Here is a 21,788-nt window from a genome sequence, read left to right on the forward strand (position 1 = left end):
TTTGAGAACTGAGATACCTGGTGGTGCATCTTGCTTTCCTCCAGGGACAGAAGCCTTACATCAGGCCTTGCTTCTCTTACCTGCCCTTGCTCTGCTTCCTTTTGCTCTGCCTTGTTCTGAGGCAAGGACCTCTAAGCAGCCACAGGCTTGCACCTGCACTGTTCCTAGTCTAGAAGAGAGGTTGTAGAATTAATTGCTTTGGTGGGTGGGGCAGAGCCTTGATGTGTTTCCAGGTCCTGGCTGCTCTCCATCCCTTGAGTAGGGGTGTGGTCCCTCTGAAAGAGAGGAGGGTAGTTACCTGAGAACTGCTGGGGGTTGTCAGTAGAATGAGGGGCCTGACGTTGAGTCAGTCGTGTTGGAGACAGTAGAATCCCTGTTTTGCAGACAAGGAAGCCTCTCTCTTTTCTTTTTCTTTTTTAAACGTCATCCTTGAGGTTGATCTCAATGAGGTTTGGAGAAGTATAGGCTTGTGACTAATGAACCTATCCTGACGACAGGCTTATTGTGCACGTGAGCTCTGCATTTCTTCACAGAAGCCACAGGTCCATTCTAGGGATGTGCTGTTTTGGGCTGCGCCTGCCATCTCTTCTGGGGCTCTCCTCAGCCTCCCTACTGTTACCTGCTCATAAGCCGTTAAGCAGCAGCCGGGACATTTTCCACCTGACAGTCATAGAAGAATGGAGTTTTGGCCTGCCCTGCAGCAGCACTCAGCAGCTTCTGTCTTTGTGGACTCTGACTCTCAGCACTGCCTCTAAGGAGCAGGTATTGGGGGGAATTTGCCTCCTGCCCACCTTACATTTCATTTTCCCCTGCGGTTTCTCATGGGGACTTATTTACATGTCTTCTCCCAACTTTTTCTCTTTTCAAAAGATTAGTAAAACTGAAGTGAGTTTTTGAGTTGTCCTGTCTCTGTCCCAGCTGTCTTCTTACTTTATGTGTACCAGTGGTGTCATTGTGGAGATAGTTTTAACTTTCAGGCAGAGAGCCCTTGGCTGAAGGAAGGGAAGGTGATCCCTCACCATATGGCTTGGTAGTATTTCAGATCCTCTTTCTCTGGGGAAGAAAAGGAATTACTGGTCCCCAAAGGGCAGAAGCAGCACTCGGTTGGTTATTCCCTGCATGGCTTCCACTGTGTCCCTTCCATTTTTGTATTGAGAAAAATGCCAACATTTCCAACCAGGTTGAAAAATTTTATATGCTCCATCTTCTGATAAAAGCAAATGCATGTTTTAATTTCCTGTTGGGGACAGTTTTTTTGTTTGTTTGTTTGTTTTTCTTTTCCCCTAAGTGTTATGTAGAAAGAATTTGTTACTGAGTGCTGTTAAAGAGGACTGGTCCTATTGCAGAACTGGTGTATATTGACTAGATTAGGGGAGATGTCTATATCCCACTCCTCATATTTTGATGGAGGAAGGAATGTAGAAACTTTGAAAAAGCCATGTACCATGCCATATTCCTCTAATGCCAGCCATTCAGGAGCCTGAGGCATGAGGATCACAAATTCCAGGCCAACCTCAGCAACTTAGTGAAACCCTTACAATATAGCCAGACCTGTCTTGAAATAAAAAGGGTGAGGTGGCAGAGTGTCCCTGGGTTCAGTCCCCAGTACCAAAATAATAATAATAATAATAATAATAATAATAATAAAAGAAATTTTGAAGAAAAATAGTCTTTTACCCAGACATTAACTCAGCGTGGTTTGGGATTTTGATGCCTTTCATAAGCGTCCTCCAACTTAGATTAAAATTTAGGCCTCTTCCAATTTAGGTTAAAATGAAAAGCCAGGGATGCCACATGAGCAAGAAATATAGTTCAGATAATGAGCTTTTTATGAGTTTTATAATCTATGAACTCGAGATGCCTTTCCATTTATTAGACTGTCTTTAATTACTTTCAACAACATTATGTAGTTTTCAGTGAATATGTCTTACATTCCTTTTGTTAAAGTTACTGTTGAGTACTTTATTTTCCTTGGTGCTGGTGTTGAATTGTTTTATTTCATTTTTGGATGGTTCCTTGCTTGGTGAATAGTAAATGAAATTGATTTTTGTGTATTGGTTTTATGTGCTCTAGTCTCACTGAATTCATCTGTTGGTTCCAGTTTTTCTAGTTAGCATTTTCTGTATACCAGATTATATCATCTGTGAATGGAGGTGATTTTATTCTTCTTATCCAGTCTGGATGTATTTTCTTCTTCGGATTTGATTGTCCTGTCTAGAATCTCTGGTACAATGTAGAGTAGAAGTGGTGAGAATGGACATCTTGCCTAATTTCTGGTCTTAGGGGGGAAATATCTGTTCTTTCACCTTTAAGTATTATTCAGGTGATATATTTTTGTAGATGGTTCTCCCCTACCCCAGTACTAGGAATTGTACCCAGGTGTGCTTTACCACTGAGCTACATCCTCAGCCTTTTTATTTTTTATTTTGAGACAGAATCTCTGTAAGTTACTGAGGCTGGCCTTGAACTTGTGATCCTCCTACCTCAGCCTCCTGAGTTGCTGGGATTATGGGTATATGTCACCAAGCCAGTTTGCACATAGTCTTTATCAGGTTGAGGAAATTTCCCTCTAATTCTTGGTTATTAGTTTTTAGCCTGAAAGGGTTTTGTATGTTGTCAATACCGATGCTGTGTGTTTAGAAAGGTGTGATGTTTGTCTTTTGTTATGTTAATATAGTATATAAGTAATTGATACTACATACTAAACTAGCATTATATTCCTGGGATAAATCACACTTGGCAATGGTGATAATAATGTTTGTATGTTTCTTGGTTTGGTTTGTTGGTTGTGTTTAAGAAAAACAAAGTATGTTTTTATCCTCTACCCTCATACCACCACAGTTAGCACTACATAAGACCCTGAGATGACCACAGTATGAGGATTTCTCCCCATCAACAAGCAAGCTGTGCTACAGCAATAAACATAAGTTTCATATTCCATAGGATGAGGGCTCAGTCCCCAGAACTGCCACCATTTCAGACCTAGGCCTTCAGACTTCTGACAAGCTACAAACTGGGGTTCTCACAACTCCCTCCTCAGGTTCAATTGATTTGCAAGAGTGGCTCACAGAATGCATATTTACTGGTTTATTATAAAGGATATTTTAAAGGCTACAAATAAGCAGTCAGAAGAAGAGCTACATAGGGCAAAGTTTGGAAGGATCCCAAGCACAGTAGCTTCTGCTCCCAAGAAATTAAGATGTACCTTCCTACAAGTCTCCACATGTGCAGCTGGCCAGAAGATCCCAAACCCATCCTTTGCAGTTTTCATGGAGTCTTTACTGCGTGGGCACGATTGGAGCATGAACAGCCATGTCAAACTGTGATCATAGACAAAAAGGGTATGAGCTAATGCTAGTAGACTGAGTGGAGAAACCTGGCAAAACCTGCCTGTTTAGAGTATTGGCCTTTGTGTAGAATTCCTTCCTTGTGGGCATGGGCCAGGGCCACTTCTGAAATGGGGGTTGTATAACCTACCAGACAAGATAGAGAAAATTTCTTTTTGTCTAAGACAGAGAGGCAGGGGTAGATGGAGTCTGTTTTTTCTTTCTATGAACTACCTTGAGTTAGAGAAATCACGGTTTCCATGGCCTGCCTTGGGGAGAAAATGGAGCAAGTTAAAGGAGGGTAGGAGAAAGTCAGAGAGCAAGGAGAGAGGCCTTGCTTTCTGAGTCCTAAAGTCTTCCAATATTCTTCTGGTCACTTAAGAAATAACAGGGTTATGGGATAAAAACATACATATATATACATATATATCATATCACATCACAGTAGTATTTTGTTAAGAATGTTTATGTCTGTATTCATAAGGGGTATTGATTCTTAAAGAAATTATCTTTAGTAAATAATTTCTATAAGTAAGCAAATATCTGTCATAAGGATTATACAAAATGATGATAGAAAGCACTTAACACAGTGCCCAGCTCATAGTAAGTGGCCAGTTTGTGTGAATTCCTTTTCCCAGTGGTTGTCATTTGATGGTGTGACTCTGGATTGAATCCTGGCTTTATCTATCTTCCTGATAGCAGTACAACTTTGAGTATATTATATCTGGCTATCTTATTTTAAAAATGTATTTTTAATCTTTAAGATTGAGGTATTAACAGTTATTCCCTCTTAAGGTTGTTAGGAGGATTTATTGAGAATATGTAAAACCAAGCACAGGACCCGATACATGGTTATGTAACTCTTGTTACTTTTAAATGTATCAACTACAGTGGTATGTGTGAATGGTGTAGTAAGTCATATTTAAAATTTATTAGACTAATATTGATATGGAAAAATACTTACTAAATATTGATAGAGCACAAGAAAGCATTTTTGTATGTGTGTGCATGTGTGTATAAAATGAATGTTTTTGAGTGCACTATAGTCCAGAGTTGCATATAAAATTCCTAGCATTTTAATTCTTGGAGTTTATAATTACTACCACAGAACTTAAACAATTAATTTTAAAATGGGTACATATTTTACTGGGAAGAAAAAGAATAAATATTTCTTTCTGGGGGAAAATCAGGGAACTTAAGAAACTGTTTTGGGTATAATTATGGTACTTTTTTGTTTTGCCTTCTGATACTTTTTTTATCTTTGACTTTATCATTCGCTCTGATTTGAATATGATTTCAGGTGTCCCCCAAGGGTTTATGTGTTAAAAACTTGGCCCTCGGTGTGGTGATGTGAGAGGTGGAGGGACCTGGAATAGGGGGTCTGGTGGGAGATAATTAGGTCATTGGTGGCACCTTCCTGGTAAGAAGAGAGTGCTGGTCTCTTAGTACTTTCCTAGAAAGAGGTTGTTATAAAAAAGCAAACGAACTGGCCCCTCCCAGCCTGGCTGCTGCCCTGCCATATGGTCACTCTTGGATGCACTCCACCATTATTCCATTCCTCACCAGACACAGCCCTCGCCAGAGACCAGGCTGATGGGGCTACCTGATTGTGGACTTTCAGCCTCCCAACTGTGAGCTACATAAACCCCTTTCTTATTAAGTATCCAGCATTAGATACTTTGTTATAGTAATGGAAAATAAGTTAATATATCATGTAATGAACGCTTCACATTTTTTAAAAGTAATAAAAGCTTCTAAAAAATGATACATGAAGGCTGGGGAGATAGCTCAGCCAAGCACAAGGCCCTGAGTTCGATTCCCAGTACCACCAAAAAAAAAAAAAAAGATACATGAAGAAAAGTTTGCATCCATTTGCAAACTTTGCCACTCGTCATATGGATTGACAGAATTCAATGTTTGAATGCCTACTGTGTGTTGTGACCCTACTCCAAGAACAGAGAAATAGCACATATCTGCAGATAACTTATTTCAGTGTGAAGTGAAATAAATGGCACATATGTGACAGGTCGCAGAGAAAGGCATCGTTGCCTCCTGGGCAAGACCTGGGCAAGCCTCCTGGGCAAGACCTGGGCAAGATCTCACAGGAGCTAACAGTAGGCTAGTGTTTTCCAGAACACAGCAGAATGTTGGTAAAAGATTTGGATTCAGCAGAAACAGCCTTTGCAAAGGCTTGAAGCTGTGCAAGAACAGGAAGGGAAAGAAATGGGGGATATTTGTGAAAACAGCCAACCTCTGGGCTTATTATCCTGTCTCTGCATCCTCTTCTTGGGAATGCTAATTATATTCTAGCTTCTAGGCTCCCTCACTTTTTCCTCCCTTGGAGAATTTCAGTAGAAAGGAGTGGGTGAATCTGAAACCCTGTCAGGAATACTCTGGGCTTTCACAAGGTGTCCTTGATGAAGTGAAGCAGAGGTCTTTGCTTTGGAGAATGAGGCATTTCCTCCCCCCCTCAGGCTTCCCTCAGTCTAAGCCTGCCTCTGGAAAAGAGAGGAAAGGAAAGGCTTTGAGGCCTTCAGATGGGCAATGAACAGACATTTCTTAGTTTTTGTTATGTTTCTTTTTTTAATTTTAATTTTTAATTTTTGATGTTGGGGATTAAATCCAGGGGTGCTCTGCCACTCCTTTTTATTTTTTATTTTGAGACAGTATTTTAAGTTGCTGAGGCTTGTCTCGAATTTGCTCCTGCCTCAACCTTCCAAGTCTATAGGATTACAGGCATGTACCACCACACGGAAGTTTCTATGAAGTTTCTTTAAAGGTCCTCAGATGAGTACTTAAATTTTCCAAATGGACAGTTTGATCTAGAGCTCGCAATTCCAAGTTCCAAACACCATCTTGAAGTCTGTCTTTAGATTGACATCTCTGCCATCCCCTTACTCAAATCTGTAATCACAGTGTATATAATGGTCCTCTTGATCATTTTCTGACCCATAAAATCTGTTTGGCTTTTTACTTTATGGTTTTCCCTATCCAACCTGATTAAAATTCAGTTCCAAGGCAACTGGGCTCTGCTAAGGGATCCTGAGGGACTTGAGCATCTCAGTCCACAGAGGCTGCTGCAGGAGCTGGCTCTGATCTCCTGGGGCTACCCTGCCCATTCTGCAGTCTCTCTTTAGCATCTGGTCCCTAAGGGTAGACTTGTTCAACTTCTCAGAGTCTGTTGGTTTGCTTTTTTAAGTTCCACAGATGACTGTTTGTACTCCAGCCTTTTTGCTTCTTCCAAGGATTCTCTCCACTGTGTTTTAAACTCTGTTTTCAGTAGTTCTGCAAGGCATGCGGTTTTGCTTCCCACTGTCACTGTCTGCCTAATTGGATTACTAGGAGTGGGGTGATTGCACCTGGATGAAAATTTTACTGTCATTCTGTAGAAACTTCATGACTCATTTTTAAGTACCTCATTCCAGTCCTGTGAAAGGAGGGATGGAGCTCAGTGATTTGTAAAAGATTAAAGGAGATAATGGGGGGCTGGGGATCTAGCTCAGTTGGTAGAGTGCTTGCCTCACAAGCACAAGGCCCTGGGTTCAATCCCCAGCACGGCAAAAAGAACCAGGTTTCTACCCCAGACTGTCAGATAAGAGAAGTGTCAGTCGGAAGGCAATGGTGGCTGAAGATAGATTTAATTATTTCTTTGGGCTCAGAGAGAACTTATCTTTCTGTAAGACAATTTTCTGTGTGTAACATATGTTGTCGTATTGTGTGAAAATTTTTAAACTAGTTTAACAGCACAAGATTGCAGTTAAAAATATTCATTTTCACACGTTTTTGCCTTAGTTAAAGAGAAGCTATATACTAACAGATGTCTGCTTACTGGAAAAGCCTAAAGAAAAGGGAATTTAAATGGCTAATAGAGTTCAGTATGGATTGATTTAATTGAGAAATGCTGAAATATGTTAGAACCTGGAACCGTGAGCCTCCCCATCTGGGATTGACTATGCATCCACTCTTCAACGCTTCCAGTTGTGGATGCAGCTTATTGCCCAATTAAAGAATGAGCCATTCTACATAGGAAAATTTCCCAGTGAACTGAAATTAGGTACCTTTCTTAGAGCCCAGCTTCCATCTTATTTTGATTTAATTTCTGGGTGTCCAAAAAGCTGGGAAACATAGGCTAAACTTATTTTTAAACAGTCCATTAGTTAAGTTTTCAAATTTGGTTTTTATTCTCCAAACATTTTTCTAGGTGAAGTACCTCTAAATTTAAAGCAACATGCCCAGTTATTAATCAGGAAAGTTTCCCTGAATTTCCAATATAGGCGGGAACTAGGAACTACTACCTTCATTTGTGTATAGATCACATGAAAAATAATTGAATCTTTTGATGCTGATACAGAGTGGTTACTATGAATACTTGCTTTTGAGCTGTTCACTTAGATAGAAGTCATTTGATCCCTATAATGTCAGTGCATTTTAAGCAGTTTGGGTTCAGAGGTTTTTCTGTATATATGCTTGTGTTTCATAGCTTCTGTTTAACTACCAGACTTTCAACTGTCACTTCATATTAACATCACTTTGCTTAACTCCTTCATCCCCCCTTTCGTTATTCCTATAATTAGTTGTTTCTAATCTGTTTAGGAATCAGATAAGTGAGCTTGTTAGATTCATTCCCAAAGGGTAAGTAAAAAGACCAAGTAGGACTCTTAGACCTCTGTTTTAAAAACCTTGCCAACGATGCCTTGAAGGCGTTTCCTTGAGGTGTTGCCATGAGAGCTGAGCCTTCTTAGTGCAGTTTGATTAGTGTGGCATCTTCAGTCCTGGGCAAGGATGATTAACTTAAAATTGCTTCCCTTTCTTCACACCTTAGCTCCCCTGTAGTTTTTTTTTTTGTGTGTGTGTAACATCTATTCATAGCAATATATATCATCATTGTCATTTCTCTGGCCACCAACTTATCTGCCTGGAACAGGAGACTCTAAAAATATGGAAAAATAAACATCGGGTATTTTATTTTTGCTTGAAGCTTTCAATTATTTTTTATAGAAATATAAAAATGAAAATATATAAATAAATAAAGTATAATTAAGGAGAAAGTCATATTTATCCACAAATTTACCATCTCTAGTGTTCTTCATTTCTTTATGTAAATCCAAGTTTCCAACTAGTATCTGTTTCCTTTTGACTGAAACTATTCCTGTAACATTTCTTGAAGTATAAGTCTGGTGGTGGCAAATTCTTATTTGTTTGATTTTGCCTTTATTCTTAAAATATTTTTTACAGGTTACAGAATTCTAGGCCAATAATTTTCTTTCACTATTTCCCATGTCATTTCATTGTCTTCTGGTGTGAAGGGTTTCTGATGGAGTCTATTGTCATTCTTGTTTGTCATTCTAAATGTAATGCGTCTTTTTCCCCCCTCTGAACTGCTTTTCACTTGTTTTAAGCAATTTGATGGTGAAGTACCTTCATGTGCTTTTCTTTATAAGTGTTTTGTTTGGGGTTTTTATTTGGCTAGTTTACCACAAATTTGGAAAAGTTTTGGCCATCATTTCTTTTCTTTCAATTTCTTTTGCAATATTGGGGATTGAACCAAGACGTGTTCCATCACTGAGCTACAGCTCCAGTCCTGTTTTCTTATTTTTAATTTGAGACAAGATCTCCCTGAGTTGTATAGACTGAGCTTCAACTTGTGATCCTTTTGCTTCAACCTTCTGAGTGGCTAAGATTACAGGTGTGCACCACCATACCTGGCTGGCTATCATTTCTCTCTCTGTCTCTCTCCTTTTTTATTTATTTACTTATTTTTGATACTGGGGATTGTACTAAGGGGCACTCAACCACTGAACCACATCCCCAGCCCCTTTTTATATTTTATTTAGAGACAGGATCTCACTGAGTTGCTTGGGGCCTTGCTAAATTGCTGAGGCTGACTTTGAACTTGCAATCCTCCTTCCTCAGCCTCCTGAGCTGCTGGTTACAGGTGGGCGCCAGTGCGCCCGCCCAGTACTATCAGTTCTTACTATCTTTTCCTGCCCTGCCCAATAACCCATCCCCCCATCTTACTGTGAGTACAGTTTCATCTGCATTAGGCTGCTTGATATCCTTCAGGCCTCTGAGACTTTATTCCTTTCATTTTTTTCATCTAAATTCTGTTTCTATGCATTTAACTTCTGTGACTTTTTTCACATTTAATTAAATTTTTATTTCAGATATTTTCTTTAAAATCTTAAAATTCATTTCATCCTTTTCAAAATTTCCTTTTCTCTTACTGTGTCAGTGTGCCTTTAATATGGAGCATACTTATAGGAGCAATATGAATGTTTTTATCTGTCATTTTTTAGTTGGTTACTATTTTCTGATCCCCCTTGCCCAGATTATGGACCACATTTTCATGCCTCTTGTCCATGTTTAGGAATTTTTGATTAGATGTTTTATGTTGTGAATTTTACATTGTTGAGTGTCTGAATTTTGTTGTATTCCTTGAAGGAATATGATGCTCAAAACAGTTAAGTTTACTTGTAGACCTTTCTAATCCCCTTGAGGCCTGTTTTTAAGCTCTCATAGGGCAGGTTTAGTGTATCCCTTACTGCCAAAATAATAGTTTAACTCCAATATAAGACCTGATTCTCTGTTGGGGGCGGGGAGTATCTGTATTGAATACCCTGGATAAGTCACTGAAAACATTCCATTCCAGCTGTTGGAGCTTGAACGTATCCATACTTTATGTAAGCTTTGGGAATTGTTCAGTTTACGCTTTACTGGTTATTTCTGGCATGTGCAAGTGCAGTATAGAACTTATGTTTCTGAGGCTCTTTTTCTATGTAGGCTCTTTTTTACTCTCTCTCTCTCTCTCTCTCTCTCTCTGTTTTACCTAGCTACCTATGTTTTTCATTTTCTCAACCTTGGCAAGGCTAGCAATTTGGGTCCACTTTTACTGTATGTGGTGACCTGGAAATTTTCTTCAGGCAGAATTACAATCATAAGTTGATCATACACCTTGTTGCTTTCTGTTCTGAGGATCATAGTTCTCACTGCCTATTATCCAGTATCTGAAATTGTTGTTTTATATATTCTGGCTGGTTTTTAAGAAAAGGTAAAGTCTGATCCTTGCTGGTCCATCATTATTGTATGCAGAAATCCCATGGATTCCATTAAAACTGGTTCATTGAAGATTATTTTTAGTAATTGAATACAGTTCTAAATATTATGCCTGCATGTGTTAGAAGACTAGACCAAACATAATTTACATGAATTTTGGAGTGAAATATAGCAGTGTCCTCATCTCCTCCATTGATTTTTAAATCTTTCCCACAGACTGAAACTGTTCCTATTGTAAGCAGAAAAAGAATGCAATTCTTCAATGTATTTGCATAATGACAGAGGTTCAGGCACTCTTGGAGCTCCCAGGAGAACAGATAGGTTTCCATCAGTCCTTGTCACTGCTAATGCTGGCAGTGCTCAGCTGGTGACCTCTCCTTTGCTTTGTACTTATCCTTTACATTAGGTATAAATTTTCCTCTTGGGAAGGGACTTATGAATGTGCTTTGCAGTTTCTGAATCTGCACGGAAGTCTATTTTAATAGAACTCGTATGTGTGAGCCAGTAAGAAATTGATGTATGAATTGAAAGAACCATGTTGAAACAGTTTAGCATGATGAGAGGAGATCTGGGAAATGTAAAGTCTCAGAGAAAGGAGGTGATTTATATAAGCATATGACTTTGTAAGGACCTGTCTCCCCTACCCTCATGTTGAATAAACTAGTAATTTGAAGTGCATTGTTGATGAGTTTTAAGGAGCATAGGGCTCATGAGTAAACACAGTGTTGGTTGTTGATAGTTTGGCTAAAATAGCAAGAAAAGGATTCTATTTTTATCTGTTGTTGTTGTTAACAATCATTTACTCCGGATTTATTGGTAACGTTCTTAGTTTTTTTTTTTTTTGTTTTGTTTTTTAATCCAATTTTGTTTAGCCTCCTGAATGACTCACAATTGCTGTGTAAGTTCTTGGGGACTTGGTACATAGGCACCGTGCTAGCTTTTCTTCTCCGTCATTAAAATGTCATTTATACACGTTGATTTTTAAGAACCCCCCCCTCAATTTTTTCTTCTTTTTCATTTTAAATGCAGCTTGAGGAATACTGGTTGGATCCTCTGCTGCTTATAAAATTTAAAAGTATTTATCCAAAAATGTAACTTCACTGATAGAGAAATGTAACACAGAACGGGCTTTTTTTTTCTTTTTCTTTTGCCTATTCAGTTGGTCGAAGTTCTAAAATGATAGTATTTAGTGTTGGCAAGGATGTGACTGGATGGACACTTCCTTGACCTTCCAGGAAAATGAACATATTTATATGATCTATCTGAAGACAAATTTGGCAATATACATTAAAGACTTTTATGCTCTTTGACCCAGTAGTATTTCTGCCAAAAGCTTGGTCTTTGTCCCTGATGCGAATCCAGTAACGAGGACATGGTTTGAGAAAAAAGAAAAAGAAGGTTTATTGCTTTGCTAGCAAAAGAGAAGCCAGGGGATTCCCATTCCAGAGACTTTGATTCTGTCCATCAATTGGAACAGGGAACTTTTAAGAGGTGGTTCAAAGGCTACATTCCATGTGTTCTCTGTAGGAGTTGTAATTCACTTGTTAATATGGGAGATGATCATTTCTGAGATCTTCTAGTGCCATCCCCAAATTCTTCATGAATTACTTCATTTCTGTGGTGGGTGTGTATTCAAAGGACAGTTAACTCTGCCTAGGATAGGGAAGAAAGGTAATCCTCTCCTCCTGAGATTAAAGATGGGGAGAGATTAGGGAGGAAAAAGGGGGAGGAAGAGAAAGAAACATATCTGTTTTAAAAATAAGTCTCAATAGCAGAGCAGCAAGAGCTATGTTCAAAGCATAAAGTGGACCACTGTTATGATATTGCTTCTAGGGGTTTTTTTCTTAAAATTTTTTGAAAGTCAAACAAAAAATACATGTAGAAAGGTATTTATTATGGTATTATTTCTAATGGTAAGATATTAGAAACACTCCAAATGTCTAAGTGTTTGTTTCAGTATGACCATTTCCATTTACAAAGCCCCTTACAACCATTAAGATTGTTCTGTGAAAAGTATTTTGTCACAAAGGAAAAATTGACATGTTTGAAATTACCAGTATTCCTAAATGATACATAGTCTCAACTTATTTTAAAATGCATAAAGAACAGTCAGAAGTATTTTCCAAACTGGGACTGGGCGGGGGGGTGCATTCTAGATATGGGAAGGCAGACATGACATTTGCAGCTGCAGTCTGGACTTGCCCAGGCCTTTTCAGATCCTGGGCAGAAACCTCCATTTCCAAAGGAGCAGGCAAACCTGTTCATCTTTAAGGCTGGTGGTTATTCTGTGTGTTCTCTCTCTCTCTTTTTTTTTTTTTAATATTTCTTTCAGATGTTGACAGACCTTTATTTTATTCATTTATTCATATGTGGTGTTGAGAATCGAACCCAGTGCCTCACACATGCCAGGCAAGCGCTCTTCCACTGAGCCACAAAACCAACCCAAGTGTTCTCTTTTTTAAAACATTGAATTCTGTGCTTGCTGTTCAGATAAAAATTTTGATGATGAAGATTCTGTGGATGGTAATAGACCTTCCTCTGCTAGTTCTACATCATCCAAGGCTCCTCCAAGCTCACGGAGAAACGTTGGAATGGGGACCACCCGCCGGCTTGGGTCATCCACTCTTGGATCCAAGTCTTCAGGTAAGACTAAACCCATGTAGTGTTTTGGGGCCAGCTGTGCATGGTACTTGCCTGCAGAGTCCCTCAGAAGTGAACTAGATCCTGAGAATAGCACATTACTGCTTTCTAACTTCAATTGAATTAGCACTGTGCTGTTGATGCTGATAAACTGGTAGGATGTGAATTTTATATGATGTGTGGATCTTTGATACACTCTGGTGAAACAGAGCCTATAGGAGTGTTGCTGAAAACTTGTCCTTGTCCCCAATGCCAATTCAATAATGAGGACATGATTTTGAGAAAAAGGAAAAAGAAGGTTTATTGGTTACTAGCAAAGGAGAAACACAGGGGACTCCTGTCCCAAAGGCTGTGATTCTGCCCGTCAGGAACAGGGGACTTTTAAAGAGGTGATTCAAAGGCTACATTCCACGTGTTCTCTGATGGAGTTGCAGTTCACTTGTTAATTTGGTAGATAGTGATTTCTGAAATCTTCTGGTACCATCCCCAATGTCTGAATTACTTAATTCTTATGGTGGATGTGTACTCAAGGACAGATAAATCTGCCTAAGGTAGGGAAGAAAGGTAGTTCTGTTTCCCTGAAATTAGGGAGGGGAAGAGATTAAGGAGAAGCTGGGAGAGAGAAAGAGAAAGAAAAGTTCATTTTAAAAATGAGTTACAGTGGCAGAGCAGCAAGGGCTATATTCAAAGCATAAAGTGGAACCACTGTTAAGGGAGGACAAAGTCAGTATGGAGGTGAGCATACCCGAGGCATTATTTGATCTCTGGAACCAGTCTTGCCTAAAAGTGACATGTGTCTTTTTAGCCAATTTCTGTTTATCAAGATTGAGAATATCCAGAGGTTAGATTTTACCTTTGTCTTGCAGCACCAGCATAGATATTGAATTAAGTAAATGGTAGATTAGGTCTTTCAAGCTCTGAAAGTTGATTTACAAAGATTTCTTCCGTAAATCCCTTCTTGCTCATCCTCCCTAAACTGTCTGACCTGTTGTACTCAACTACCATTACACTGTCAAATTTTAGATTTACATGTGGATTTCCTCGTTTTCACCTCTAAAAATTTGTGAAGCCACCGCTTTTAGAACTATGCAATTTTTTTTTTTCCTTGTGGTTCTGGGATTGAATCCATGGGCTCTCTAACCACTGAGCAAGACTCTAGACCTTTGTATATTTTATTTTGAGACAGGGTCTTGCTAAGTTTATCAGGATGACCTGGAACTTCTGAACCTCCTGCCTCAGCCTCCTTAGTCACTGAGTTACACACATGTACCACTGAGCGCACCATTTCCACTCTTGGCATTGGACTTTTGAGCTATAGTGGTGGTGGAGGGGAGGAATCCCACAAGCCAAAAACTACCCAGAACTGAATGGGCTAAGTAAAAGCTGAAGGAAGCATTAGCATTAGAATGCTCTCTGGATGGCCTCTCCTGGACTCAGAACTGGCCCTGGAATGTGGTTATGTTGACTAGGTTAGCATGGCCCACTCTGCTCCCACTCCCAGTCTGTGTGTGCCTTCTAGAACTGTCCTGCCAGCAGAAAGTGAAATTCAAAGCAGGGACATCAGGGCAAGCATTGCTTTGTTTCTTAGGTTGTTATTCCTAGTTCCTTTTAATTTGGGAACTGTATTTTTTTAATTAATTTTTTGTTAATGAGCTTAAATTCACTTACCATAAAATTAAATATTTTAAAGGGAACATCTTTAATGTTTCACCTACACTGTAGCAGGTATTAGAATTTTATTCCTTTTAATAGCTGAATCGTCTTTCAAATCTTTTTTTCTTGGGTAATATCAGTTGAATAAAGAAAGTTCAGAAAATTTCTGCATGATCAGAATCCTGTTTTTCTTTCCTCCTCTTACTTGTACCCCTTCTAGAAGTTTCTGCTGGGTGAATTATGCAGAGACAGCAGGCCTACATTCCCCATCGCCCCACTCTCGCCCATTCTTCATTTTGTTTAATCCCATAGTCGTGACTTTCCGGTTAGGCTTCTGCTTCTCAGATTCTTTGGACTCAGAGACCAGCACTGGTCTTTGAGTCCTCTTCCCGTCCGGGCACATGGCACTGTGCCTGTTGCAGGGGAGGCACTCTGGACCTATTTGCTCAGTGGGCCCCAATCCTTGCTCTAGAACAGAAATAAGCACACAGAGCACCACATCACGAGGTGTGGCTTCTGTCCATTTGTAGTGAGTTTGTCAGTGCATTGTGAGTAATCTTCTTTGAGAGTGATGATACAAATTTACTGCCTGTAATTATCTTTAAAGTCGTTTTCTGCCTAGGAGGTCTATCAGGACCCCAAAGGCCAGATGCATCTTTGGTAAGCTCTTAGAAGAGCAGTCAGGCTAATCAGTGTAAATCATTAGTTAGGGTTTCAAAGATGACTTTAGACTCCAGCTTAAAAATAATTATTACAAAAAAGCAGACTGATAAAAGTATAACCTGATTTTCATATGTGAAGTTCATATTAGCAGAAAGATAGAACTTTCTCCTGAAGATAACAATTAACTTTTAAGTACACAAAGCATCTTAGAACAACTTCTAAGGGGAAACTTGGAACTGATGCTAAAATAAATTGGCATAGTTATCACAAGTTTATGAAAATGGGAATATTTTGAGATTAATCTAAACTTGGAATGACACTGCAGTTCTTTCAGTGTTATTTGAATATTCCACAAATTTATCATGCTAGATTTCCGATAATAATAATAATAATAGTAATAATAATAATAAAATTTTTCCTTAAAGAATTGAATTTTCCGTTATATCTGTTTATTAGGAATCCTTATTAATATAATATGTATTATCTAAACTTTAAAACCCCAACTTTCCCTGCTTAGTCTAAGTAAACCTTAAACGAATGTACATAGTATTATAAGATTTCTGTACTTCATCTTTCTAAATTCTTTTATCATTCTGAATCTTCAAAAATGTAATTTTAGTTGTGTGTATTTCAGCCTTCTCCAATGTATATTTTACACATTGTTTGTTGTACACTGTTTCTATTTTTAAATATAGCTGCAAAAGAAGGTGCTGGTGCTGTTGATGAAGAGGATTTTATTAAAGCATTTGATGATGTACCTGTAGTGCAGGTGAGTAAGGATATTAGGGTAGCATTAAAAACAGGATAGAAATATTCTTCAAATTTCACTTTTCAATTATGCCTATATTAGTCAACTTTATGTTACTACAACAAAATTCCTGTGGCAACTTTCTCTTTGTGTAAAGAGAAAACATTTATTTAGATCACTATCTTAGAGGTTCAAACTCCAAAGAGTGTAGCTCAGATTCAGAGAGGGCCACCCCTTGACTGTATTACTTCATGGTGCATGATGGATGGAAATAGCAAGAGCAGGCAAGTGATTACATGTCAACCCAGGAGCAGAGAGGATTGGGTAGAGCCAGACTGCGGCTTTTATAATAACTCTCTTAGATCCTTCAGAGTGTACCCACTCAGAGATCCAAGGCCCTTTCTGTAGGCCCCACCTCCCAAAGCTTCCAACACTTCCCAGTGGGACCACCCTGGGGACCAGACCTTTAAGACATGGGCCAATCAGCAATAATCCAAACCATAGTACTTCAGTATGCAGAATTCTTTACTGGGTTTGTTCATCTCAGCTATGGGGCTACAGGAGATCTGAAGTACAGATTAGAAAATGTTGGAGCTTTTTGAATGAGTGAAATGAAGAGCAAATCAAGGCCCAAAATGATCTTTCAGTAAAAATAGGAAAGAAGTTGGTTGTTTTAGTGTTTGGTTTGTTGGTGAGGTCACATTAAAATATTAAAAAAAAAAAAGATTATTAAATGAAATAATAAATAAGCATGTTTATTTGGGGAATTATTGTAGAAAAATATAAATTTGAGGAATCTGAACAACTATTGAGAATGATTTAATAAAAGCCTAATTTATACCATCTTTGATACTTCACTTAATTACCTAACAGATGTATTAAAGATTATTTGTAAGGTTTCGATACAGTCACACATTTTGAACTTCAGTTGTGCTTCAGTATCTCCCGTTGCTGACTGAAGCTGATAATGCTTTCTCAGCCTACACTGAGTGTGCTCTGGATTCCTATAACACTGTCTGTTATGATCTTGCCAGCATTTTTGGTTGAAGGGTACCCTACCTGTCTTACAGTAGGGTTGGGATAAATGAGGAAGTAGATTTGAAAGTGTTTAAAATTACAGGTATAGTGTGATGTTTTAAGTAATACCATGAGTAATAAGTGACTCATGCATCACTGACTGTTTCCCTTGTAGGCTTCTTTCTCTTTTGTATATGTGATCCTCTGTTACATTTGTAATAAAGGAGTGTTTGAGTCAAGTTCATTGACACATGACAGCAGAAGTCAGTACACATTCACAATGGGAAAAAGGCTCATTCTAAGACAATCCTGCCTAGACACTTTCTCATAGATACTTCTTAAAAGTGAAATAATTTCTTTTTACTCTACTTGCTACATGCTTGTGACTTCATATAATTAAGAAATAATCTCTATTGTGTAAATTTGTCTTGTGTTAATTGTAAAATACTTTTGCTTGCAGATTTATTCCAGCCGAGACCTTGAGGAATCCATAAACAAAATTAGGGAAATATTATCTGATGACAAACATGATTGGGAGCAGAGAGTAAATGCTGTAAGCCATTGACTTCTTGTGGTTACATTTTCTTTAGACTCATTTCAGTATCTTAAATATTTGATATGAGTTTGGAGGAGAGCTGTAGTGAATTTTAAATATGAATACCATATTTGCACTTGACCTTTTTAATAGAGTACTTCACTTATACTTCTATTTTTAAAACACACCAACTTACACCATTATGTATCTGTTGTTTTTTTAAACACAGACCTGCCTGTGGAATGTTGGCTACTGCCTCCACTTCTGCCTTAGTAAACATTTAATTCTGTGCTTGTTTTCCAGTAAAGTGGCTTTTTAGTGACATTTTCAGTATATGACCCTCAGTATTCTTTTCTTTCTTCATGTGATATGCTAGAAAGTTGTACCTCCTTTGTTTAAAAAAGTAGATTCATGAAAAGTATGTGGCTGAACATTGAAGTGAGGACATATCTTAGCTGAGCAAAACTGTTGTACACTGCTTAGCTGGAGAGGCAAGAGGTGGCAAAATTGCTATTGTATTCTGTTTCACATTCAGGCCAGCCAGTTACGCAGTGGAGGATAATATAAAAATACCCTAGGAACGCTTCTCTCTTTTTCTTTTACCTTTTTTTTTTTTTTTTTTTTTCTTGTTTTCTTTTCTGTACTGGGAATTGATCCCAGGCCCTTGCATGTGCTAGGCAAGTGCTCTACCACTGACCTACACCCCCAGCACCCCCCCCCCCCCGTGCTTCTTTTTTTGATTAATTAAATAAATGACAGTAGGAGATAGTAAATTTCAGAGGGGCTTTTTATAAGCCAAGATTATTTTTAGTTATCATTAGTATCATAAGAATCTGTAAAATATACTAAGATATTTTCCCAAACACACTTTGTAGATGGTTGCAGTGGCACATGCCTATAACTCAGGAGCAACTCAGGAGCCTTAGGCAAGAATATTGCAAGTTCGAGGCCAGCCTGGGCAACTGAGTAAGACCCTCTCTCAATAAAAAAAAAAAAAAAAGAAAAGGATTGGAGATGTAGCTCAGTGATAAAGCATCCCTGGGTTCATTTTTCGGCACCAAAAAAGAAAGCCTATTTTGCAGAAATTAAAGATATTAATTATATTTGTCACATAGTACTTTTTAAAAATTATTTGGTCTTAATTGTAATATGTAGATTTGTTCAATGTACGAGGCAATATTTAACTGACTGAATTCTCTTGGAAAAATTATTTCTGTATCATTTGAACTGTTATGAAGTCTTCTGTTTTGAAGTGTATTTTGTGTTAAAATGTGTTTTACACAGGTTTTGTATGTTCCTGACTTTTCTCTATCTCATTAGCTAAAAAAGATTAGATCTTTACTTTTGGCTGGTGCTGCTGAGTATGATAACTTCTTTCAACATCTGCGTCTTTTGGACGGAGCCTTTAAACTCTCTGCTAAGGATCTGCGGTCTCAGGTAGTGCGGGAGGCTTGTATCACATTGGGGTAAGGACTGCAATGCTCCCCATTCTCACATACCATAAAGTAGGCTCATCACAGAGCTTCAGAGATGGCTCCTTGCTCACGTCAGCTAGGTTGCTTTAACGTAACCTCTGACTCATCTCCAAGACCCTTACCAGTTAACACTTCTGTTCAAGCTTTACAGTGTTTTCTGCCCAATAATGTAAAGTGTGACCGATTTTAAAATTTACTCAGTGAGGTATCTCTGAAGCCTCTATCTTAAACTCGAAGCTATTATTTATATTAATAATATTAATATAGAAAAAAATGAAATTTTATAGAATTCTGTTTCTCAGAACATTATAGGGTAATAATGTTCAATATCTCGTTGATATTTATTTTATTTATTTATTTTGCTGGCAGGATATAGGGTGATTATCAGAAAGTTTATTTGTAAAAGAGCACTATAGCTACAAAGTTAAAGTAAAGACAGGTACCGTAGCAACACCTTATCCTAGCTAACCTGTTGTCAAATTGTGTTAAGAAACTGTCAGAATATCAAAGCCATAGCCAAGAGGAATTATAGTAGTTTAAATTTTGGGGGGCAGACAGATATTGAAACAAATGTTTTATGTTAAAAATAAAAGGGGCAGGGGAGTTTTTCTTATTTATATTTTGTTGGCATATGATCAATTTTTCTTTTTTGGTATTTAAAGAGTTGGTTGAAAATGATTAAGAAAAACTCTTGGGTTAAAGGCTATTTTCCAAGTTCTCTATATGTACTTTTAGAATTATTTTTTAAAGTATATTACTTTGATCCTTGTCCTTTATCCATAGGTAGCTCTAAGTGAAGGCCCTTAAGTATTAAGAGATTTATATGCTTCACTGTTGATAAGAAATATAACTATAATATGGTGTTCATTTCTTATTGCAGGCATCTGTCATCGGTTCTAGGAAATAAATTTGACCATGGAGCTGAAGCCATTATGCCAACTATCTTTAATTTAATTCCAAACAGTGCCAAAATTATGGCCACTTCTGGTGTTGTAGCTGTTAGGTTAATCATTCGGGTAAGTATATCATAAGGCTAGATGTAAAATATGTAGTTGGTTAATATTGATAATTTTTAAGAAATAGTAAAGGACAATTTCTCATTAGATGATTATATATATTTTTTGTACTTTTTAAATTTGTTCTAATTAGTTATACATGACAGTAGAATGCTTTTTGATATATCATACATAAGTGGAATTTAACTTCTCATTCTTCTGCTTGTACATGATGTAGAATCATACTGATTGTGTAATCATGTATGTGTATAGGGTAATAATGTTCAATTTACTCTACTTTCCTTCCTACCTCCATACCCGCGCCCCTTCCTTCACTCCCCTTTACCTAATCGAAAGTACCTCTGTTTTATCCTAGGCCCCCTCCTTATTGTGAATTAACTTCTGCATATCAGAGAAAACATTCAGCCTTTGGTTTTTTGGAATTAGCTTATTTCACATAGCATGATATTCTCCAGTTCCATCCATTTAGCATCAAATGCTATAATTTCATTCTTCTTTAAGGCTGAGTAACATTTCTTTGTGTATATATACCACATTTTCTTTATCCATTCTTCTGTTGAAGGGTATCCAGGTTGGTTCCATAGTTGGGCTGTTGTGAATTGAACTGCTGTAAACATAGATGTGGCTGCATCACTAGTATGCTGATTTTAAGTCCTTTGGGTATAAACCAAAGCGTGGGATAGCTGGATCAAATGGTGGTTCCATTCCAAGTTTTCTGAGGAATCTCCATACTGCTTTCCATAATGTTGCACCAGTTTGCAGTCCCACCAGGAACTCACATCCTTGCCAACATTTATTATTGCTTGTATTCTTGATAATTGCCATTCTGTCTGGAGTGAGTTGAAATCTTAGGTAGTTTTGATTTGCATTTCTCTAATGGCTAGACATTACCTACTTCCCATCTTCAAGTTCCATTTTTTCCCCAGAGGCAACTCTTGAAACCTTTGGGCTTGATGATGCTGATTAAACCGTATTCAGAATGTTCTTTACTACCGTGGGTTACTTTGCATTAGTTTTAGTTCTTAACTCTTCTTGTTTGTACTGCCTACATCAAATATTAAACCCAAAGTCATTATTGTACATTTCATTGAAATAGTGTCAGAATAGGCAGAGTGTGGTGACGCACACTTGTAATCCCAGCTAGTTGGAAGGCTGGGGCAGGAGGATTTACAAGTTCAAGGCAGCTTTAGCAATATGCAAGACCCCATCGCCAAATAAAATTTTATTTTTAAAAGGACTAGGAATGTGAGGTGTTTCTTAATGGTAGAGTGCTTATTTAGCATGTGAGATGCCCTGGTTCAGTGCCCAGTGGTGTGGCAGTGGTGGGGGAAGGCTGAAACAGTGTTTCAGAATATATTGGTATGAAGACTCCTTTTGAACCTACTCAGATCTCTGCTGTTTAGATAACTTAGACCTCATGCCAGTGATTGTTTTTAGACTGATTTATATATCATCATGTTATTTGCTCTTGGCTCTGTCAGTTTTGTGATGGCCTTTGACATTCCAGTGAAATTTTATTTTCTTTCTAAATTAAATGACATTTCAATCAAAATATATATGTGCTATAAATAGGTTGGAAAGGAAGCCGTTCTCTTAGTTGTGTTTTGTTCTGCTTTTGTATTTACAAGTTTGCCTCAGTTTTTTCACCCGTTTTTTCCATTT

The 21,788-nt window shown here is 38.0% G+C and overlaps 1 protein-coding gene across 21 annotated transcripts in view; it reads left to right on the forward strand.

Moving 5' to 3' along the window:
* Clasp1 (cytoplasmic linker associated protein 1) overlaps positions 1-21,788 on the forward strand; it is a 264,420-nt gene that overhangs the window by 135,181 nt on the left and 107,451 nt on the right. For all 21 annotated transcript variants that reach the window (XM_047546119.1, XM_047546120.1, XM_047546121.1 and 18 more), the window contains exons 10-14: positions 12,870-13,022; positions 16,031-16,104; positions 17,561-17,653; positions 18,956-19,101; positions 19,991-20,126. In XM_047546119.1, coding sequence (XP_047402075.1) covers positions 12,870-13,022; positions 16,031-16,104; positions 17,561-17,653; positions 18,956-19,101; positions 19,991-20,126 — 602 coding nt within the window. The remainder of the gene's footprint in view (positions 1-12,869; positions 13,023-16,030; positions 16,105-17,560; positions 17,654-18,955; positions 19,102-19,990; positions 20,127-21,788) is intronic.

The sequence above is a fragment of the Sciurus carolinensis genome, chromosome 3 (assembly GCF_902686445.1).
Source record: "Sciurus carolinensis chromosome 3, mSciCar1.2, whole genome shotgun sequence".
In the NCBI taxonomy this organism is placed as follows: Eukaryota; Metazoa; Chordata; class Mammalia; order Rodentia; family Sciuridae; genus Sciurus; species Sciurus carolinensis.